Source organism: Asparagus officinalis, chromosome 4 (genome assembly GCF_001876935.1).
Source record: "Asparagus officinalis chromosome 4, Aspof.V1, whole genome shotgun sequence".
Lineage (NCBI taxonomy): Eukaryota > Viridiplantae > Streptophyta > Magnoliopsida > Asparagales > Asparagaceae > Asparagus > Asparagus officinalis.
This window is the reverse complement of record NC_033797.1, coordinates 112,045,785-112,053,583: the sequence shown is the minus strand read 5'-3', so window position 1 is coordinate 112,053,583 and position 7,799 is coordinate 112,045,785. Positions and strand designations below refer to the sequence as shown.

Genomic DNA, 7,799 nt, shown 5'->3' with positions numbered 1-7,799 from the left:
AACCGACCCGTGCCCCCCGCGGGTCCGATTCACCCGTCGCGCTGTTTCGACTCCCGGACGCGTTTTCAACAGTTTTGAACGGTTTTCTCGGGATTTATCTGTTCCAGGGGTTCCCAACTGACTTTATATCATCCACAAACATGGTTAGGCCGTTATTGACCGAAGATATGGTCAAATCCATTATTTTTATCCGAAAACCCCCCAACCGAAGCCTATAAATACAGGCCTAGGGGCTCAATTCACAGGGGCAGAATTATTATCAAGAGGATGAGGTGCTGCTGGATCAAGGAGTCAAAGGAGCACGAATTTCAAAGGAGACTAACTGATCTTGGCGAAGTTCTTCAGCATAAAGAGGGAGAGTTCGAGAGATCCAAAGCCCCGTCCGTTCGTTCCTAGCTACTGATTTCGTTTGGTCGATCTCAGAGCTTCAAGTGAATACTTCATTGGTGAAGTAGGAGCTCTGTTAATTTTTTATCAATCGGATCTGATCCGTAGGCAGTCCACGAATATCGACATCCCCGGCACAGGCAAAGATCCCGCACAAGCAGAAGACCGATAAACGATCTCTCTGTGTTTGTTTGATAAAGTTGTAAACTTTTTATTTTCATTGTGTAAGGAGATCTTATAAAAAAAGATCAACTTTTTATTTTATTCGAGTTTTTTATAACAACCAAAGTTGTAATAGATTCAATGACAATGAAAATAGCAACTTTTGAACCAAACAATTACATTTGAAGCTCATGGGATAACACACTTGCACATTTTCAAAACTCGTATTTTGACACTTGCTAAATTGATGATTTTCGCAAATACGAGGACCTTTTTGCAAAATTCCTTTTCAAAAAAGTTTGTCAAAATGTTTATAAACTGTTTACAAAGTTTCATATCTTTTGGAATTTATTTACTATTTTTTATAGAGCACTGAAATTCAATTTCAAAATCGATTCAGGCTGATAACATGTTATCAGTCGATTGATCAGTCGACTGATGAAGTCAGTCGACCGATGTGTCGACTGATGAAAGTGCCTGGAATCATCTTTTTGCTCTCTGTTCTGTTTCGGTCGACTAACCAGTCGACTGACGAGATCGTCAGTCGACTGAAATGATCATCAGTCGACTGATGAGCTGAATATCGTATACAACGTTCAGCTCATCAGTCGACTGATGCTTCCCGTCAGTCGACTGATGCTTTCCGTCAGTCGACTGATGGGTGCTGTAACAGCTATATTTGTTCTGTTTAAGAAATCCGATTTTCTCGGGATTCTGTCTGGTTCTTTGGGGTTTTGGCTACAGTTTTCTCTCATTATAAATACCTATCAACCCCATCTACCTCAGCACCAAGCTTTCATTGCAAATTACTTGAGTTTAAGTTTATTGTTTTCAAAAGAGCTTCAACTTTCATTTGCTTTCACTATTTCTAAGTTCACATCCCAAGCTTCAATTGTAATCTCTCCTCTTGCCATAGGGCTTCTGTAAAGAGAGAGTTTTTCTTCGAATTGTGACTGTTGTGAGCTTGATCTCGTGGAGATCTACTGTGTGGTTGTGAGATCTCGGAGGAGATCGTTGTGTATAAGAAGTTCCGGCTTTCAAACCGGGTGTGTAGTAAATTTCTCCTCGAGAGTGGAGAGCGGGGACGTAGGTCAGCGGACCGAACCTCGTGAACACATCGCGCGCCATCAATTGGCTAACTATCTCTATCTCTACTCTCTTTTTATTGTCATTGTATTTCATTTTGTGTGTGGTTTGTTGGAATTACTTTTAATTGCATTTTATTCATCCAAAAACCCTATTCACCCCCCTCTAGGGCCTTTCAGATATGTGTTTTATATTTTTGTCTGTTGGATGGGAAGGATCAGCACATGATACACGTGTTTTTCTTCATACGATTAACACGCCGGCAATGAATTTTCCTCATCCTCGACAAGGTTTGTTTTTGTTTTTTGGTTAAATTTATTTACTCCGATATATTATAGTCATAATATTTCCTTCATTTAATCTCATTTTTCTTAAATTTTAATATAGGTTGATATTATTTGGTTGATAAGGGATATCCGGATAGATTAGGATATTTAGTACCGTATCCCAAAATAAGGTACCATCAATCGCAGTTTCAAAGAGAGGCGCAAACCAATGCTAAAGAAACTTTTAATCGTGCGCATTCATCTCTCTGTAGTTGTATTGAGAGATCATTTGGAGTCTTGAAGAAAAGATGGAAGATTCTTCACCAAATGCCACAATATAGTGTGAAGACCCAAATTGATATTATTATGGCCGCATTTGCATTGCATAATTATTTTCGCATTAACTCAGTCGATGATCTGTTGTTTACAGTATTAGAACAACATCCAAATCATGTACCCGAATATGAAACTCAAGATGAACTCGAGGATCCTAATGAGAATATTAATTCTTCAAAAGGGACAACTTCTGAAATAAGGGAAGTTCGTGATATCATTGCTCGCTTATTATGGGAGTCAATGTGATAAATTGTTTTCACATTAGCTGCTTTTGGCGATGTATAGACAAGAGATCCTTGTTTTTGGAAATGTATAGATGAAAAACAAGTTTTGGATACTATATAATATATATATATATACATAAGTAGGTAAATAAATAAATAAATAAGTAGGTAAATAAATAAATGACTGTTAAATAATTCTAATTTTATATCAATAATATTGCATGTCCTTTTTAATCATTTAACAAATTTAAGCTGGTTGTACAGCTACTTTTGCTAAACAACTCTACTTCAATCAGCTAGCTACACAGCTATCAGCTACGATTTCACAGCTTTCAGCTAGCTTAACAGCTTTCAGTTATAATCTCATAGAAAGAGCCTTGGGAGTCCAGGGTTCAGGCTCTTCCTCTGAACATGCGAATCTGGTGATCGGAAAATATTGTTATTTCTGCACCATGTAAAGCATATTCATCACCGTAGTTAATTTAGTTTTCTGCAGCCAACAACAATTATGTGGATATTGTGAAAATTACTGATCAATACCGCATTTTATAACGTCCGACAACATGAAACCTTAACGACAATGAAAGCACCGGCAAAGTTCATCAAACAATAATTTTGCATCTCGCATTATATTGAAATCTAAACCAAAATCTTTAAACCAATAACTGTGTAATCATTAGTATAATCTGAGTATAGTGTGGCCTTCCATCGTAAATGTGATACCTTCAACATCTGGAAGCTGCCTTCTTCATCTCATATTATGTAGTTTCTATACATCAAACCTTGTAATTCAGGGTCACATATACAACCTACAAAGCAAAGAAATTGAAAACCTCAGCGTATTCGGTTTAGACTTTTATGCATCACTTATTAACTCACACTAGCTTATGACCCAATAAAATATGAGCAAAAGGAATAATACATGACAAGCTGATTTAATCCTCGTACCTTCAAGCTTTTCCTGTTTTAACAACCATCTACTTTGGCGTTCAAAAGTGAATGGCCAAAAGTTGTTCGAATGACACAGGTGATTTCCCATGATATCCTTCATAATTTGACTTACAGACTGAATATTTGCCAGCTATATTCTGCGAGTTCACGTGCTATTATTCTTCACACGTTTTTACCAAGTCATTGCTATTACCTGGCAATAGAATTCAATTTGCAAGAATGCTGACACATTAGAAGGCCATCATTGAAAAATAGTCTAAAAAATAGAAATAAACATAACATTGCAGGGACATAATATTGTTCCTTTCAAAATACAGGAGATGACTAATGATAGTGTAGTCCAATACAACAGACAAAAGCTCTAAGGACCATCAAGACGATAGAATCCATCAAGTTAAAAGACATTACCACATCGGATGCAGAATTCAGAATGAGTAATCCTATAAAGATTGTTACCATTTGGAAGCTCCAAAAATAAATAAATAAATAAATAAAATTAAAATAAAACTAAAAAATTCCAGAGGCATATATAACTTCAGGAAGCAAGATATCGATTAACTTCGTAAACACCCTTAATGAGTTTTTTTCAGATGAACCTTTTTTCAGATCAACCTGTACATGAGGAAGTGGAATATGAGCTTACTGAGAAATTTCCAATTTGACCCCTCCAAGGTATAGCTAATAAAAATTATCCTGTATGATGTTAAAGTTTAATATAAGAAAAATTCTAAAACATTACTCTTTACATGAATAAACCATACATCTACATATTAATAGAAGAGGTCTACACGTTTGGTCTCTTATGTATTTGTTGGCCGTCACGTTATAAACAAAGAGGCAGCAGCTATGTCCTGTAGGCGTTAACCAGTTTCCATTTACAACCTTAAGAGTCTAAAAATCAAACTATACTTTTATAATTTAGACAACTCCAAAATTTAAGTTGAAGCATTACAGATGCCAAATGCTACCCGTCTTAAATTGAACACTAACAACAAAATTAATCATATGATCACCATGATCGTCTAAATGCCACTGAAACTACACTAAATCTGAACGAAATTTCGTTTTGAACAAGCAATATTGGAAGCATTCACATCAGTAAATATTTGGATCAGCCAAATCCTCTAATTGCAGTGCATTCAGGCAACACATAAAATAGAGGGGAGACATCTGAGACACTGCATGCACCTCAATCCTTACATAGCATCGTACATCTAGTGATTCTCTTCAAACATAAATGTGCAAACTTGAGTCATAGGTTCCTATCCTTGGAAGATATATTAAGCACTTGCTGCCCATAAATTTAACAAACTTAAAACTAAACATGAGTCGTAGGTTCCTATCCTTGGAAGATATATAAAGCACTTGCTGCCCATAAATTTAACAAACTTAAAACTATGTGTAGTTCTAAGATCTATTCTTTAAATTTAAATACTACTCATTTTGCTCAAATTCAGAATCCAACAAGTGACAGCCAAAAATTAAAGCGAAAAACATAAAAATGTTTACATGAAACTCTAGGGATTAACACACTATCAACGAATATATCATCCAAATTATATTACATGTGTGTGTATGCTATATACATGTATTCTTAATAAAAATATTGAAGGAGAGGAAACAAAATAGTCTCATCCATCACACCAAGGTTCACTAACCAATGTAGGTAATTGCCTCATAAGTAAACCTTATAAAATTGGAGCTTGTCATAGTAATAATATTAGTGCATTTAGCTTGATAGCATCAACAGGCCATCATAAAATGAAATTTGTAGCAAGTTCCCACTATTTGGTTAGAGACTACTCTCAGGTTGCAAAAATTGAAATAGTTGACCATGTCTAGGACCGCCAAGCATATTGCTTCTTCTGCAAGAAATTTTGGTTAGAGAATGCCTACAGGTTGCTAACATTTTCCCAACTCAAGTTCTCATTCGATTGCTTCTTCACTTGAAAACTCTTGACCTAGACTAGTGTCATGTTGCTAAAAATGTAATAGTTGATAGCGTCTAGGAATGTCAAAAATATTGCTTCTTTCTGCACCAAATCTAATCTTCGTTAGAGACTGCCTACAGGTTACTCACATGTTACCAAGTCAAGGCCACATGCAATTTGCTTCTTCCCTTCAAAAACTATTGACCCAGGCATACCACCTTTAAAATAAAAAGTTGTCCTCCTAGATAGAAAGAACGCCTAGAACATCAAAAGAGAAAAAGTTAGCACTGATGGCAACAGTAACGCATTGATAGAGATGTGAAGTTTCACTTTCGTTGAAGCATGTTACCAAGTGACACCGGACTACTTCAGGATGCAGTTTGTGCATGATAAACTAGATTCTTGTTAGGTAAAGCACTAGTGAGTGCTCTAAAGAATAAATGGAGGTATAAAGAGTTTGAAAGATCAATATTCTAAAATTAGGCACATTAATGATTAAAAATGTAACCAACAGAGAATTTAAAAGTTAGGTTGATGCCCAGCAAACGCTAGTGTAAACCCTACTATGCATCTGCATATCGTTCACAACAATTAGGATGAAAACTACTGCCATGGTTTTTGTTCCTATTTTTTCATACAGGCATTGAGAGCTTCAACAGTTCTGCTGATGTAGGAAGTTAAATCTCGGCAGAAATTTAATTTTGAAATTGCTTCTTGTTGGGAACTATAGCATACAACACCTTGTTTTTATTCATTATCATTAAAAAGAAGACTCATTGTCTTGTCAGGATTAAGTCCATCTATTATTCTAACAATTCTATTAAATGGTAGGAAAATACAGTTTTACTTGAACAAAGTAATCAACCTGTTCCACTTCTTTTACCTTTCCAAAGGTAGACGAGAAACAAAGGAGAAAAGACCTTATTGCCGCAAATTCAAAGTCGAAACACAGAATACTTCTGTACTTAAATCTTATTTTTCTTTTACATTTAAACTAGTCAGAAACTGAGTTCTTTTGTCTTCTATGTTTTACACTTACTCCTATGGTATATGACCTAACTTCAGGAAACACTAAATGGACAAACAACAATTATGGGTCATTTTAATGGAAGGACATGACTTTGTTTCGTCATTTAACCTAAAGGCTAAAAGGCTAATAAGGGTGGTTAATTTACAAAGAACCACTCCCCCTCTTCAGCGTCAATTAACAAGAATCCTACAAGCTAACGTAACAGCTCTTGATGAAATCAACATTTGAATATACTTTTAAGGCTTTTTTTCTCAGTATCCCTCGGAATATAAGCAGCATCATTTCTCCATCCCACACTACTGCAAGACATCATACCTATTCAAGCAAGAGGTGCATCTATGTCAGAAGCAAGAATCTAACAGAAAGGTTGGTTGGTAGGTAGAATCATAACTTATTTAGTAGTTAGCACTAGTAGACCAGAAATATTAAGACATAAAGAGGTTGTTTGGTAAAATTACCGATATTTAGCACACATTAATATAATTACTCTGAAGCAAATGGGTGGATGGGGATACAGTTGTGGAGTCCTACTTTACCCTTATATCAGTATATATCATGAGGAAAATCAGGAAAACTCATTGCTGCCTCCGTAGACACCATTCATTTGTCTGTATTTTCCACTTTAGAAGGCCGTAGAAGAGAAACCCTCAAAAATGGCAATAACGAAATGGGTGTTGCAGTAACTCGACTCAGCTTAAATGTTCACTGATGACCCTCATTGTTTAATCTCGTTAAAAAGATAAGTATAGAGTGCGCTTGCTTTCTCAATAAGGCATAACCCCATGATACAAAACAAACTCTCACGTTATGCTAGTCTAAACAATGTCATCGACAAACACAGAAAGTAAAGCAGCATGTGGGTAGCTAAAACCCAAGTGTGGATCAATAATAGAAACAGCCAACCCAGAATTAAAGCTTAAAGAAGATGGAAATCCACACCTCGGGGAAGGAGAACCAACTGAATTGCTGCCAAACCCTGCAAACACATTCGAGTACGACTTTGTCAAGTAAGCAAAGTTTGCAACAGGAGGCAACGGAGGCACTCTCTCCCCTTTCCTCAACAGCTCTTCCAAATCCAATCTCTGCAACGTCAAAACAGCCTTAGACTCCTTCCACACAAATGCGAGGTGCCCATTCTCCATCTCGAACAAAGACCCAGGTTTTGATCCCGGGTATCGGAACCCATACCCGTTAGCAATCCCCTCCCCCGCATAACTATTCTTCACTCCAACTCTAACATCATCCCCATCCGTCTCCCACGGGAAGGCATCCAATGACGGCTCATCAACCTTCACGATGAACATTGCAGAGCCATTGGGATGAAGCACGTAATGAGTCCCTTCCAGTATCTTGGTGGCTATTAACAACATTTGACCTTCGACCTCCTCATAAGAGATCAGGAGGAAGAAGAGTGCCTTCCCTGATT

General features: G+C 36.7%; 1 protein-coding gene across 2 annotated transcripts in view; it reads right to left on the bottom strand.

Annotated features, from left to right (window-relative positions):
- The window catches only part of LOC109837970 (F-box protein At5g39450-like), a 5,513-nt gene continuing 690 nt past the window's right edge, over positions 2,977-7,799 (bottom strand). Inside the window, exons 1-4 of one of the 2 annotated variants that reach the window (XM_020406366.1) lie at positions 7,313-7,799; positions 5,493-5,601; positions 3,410-3,605; positions 2,977-3,270 (exon numbers count right to left, since the gene is read on the bottom strand). The exon at positions 7,313-7,799 is cut by the window's right edge and continues 690 nt beyond it. In XM_020406366.1, coding sequence (XP_020261955.1) covers positions 5,541-5,601; positions 7,313-7,799 — 548 coding nt within the window. In that variant the 3' untranslated portion in view covers positions 2,977-3,270; positions 3,410-3,605; positions 5,493-5,540. The remainder of the gene's footprint in view (positions 3,271-3,409; positions 3,606-5,492; positions 5,602-7,312) is intronic. The other variant, XM_020406367.1, reaches the window with a different exon arrangement.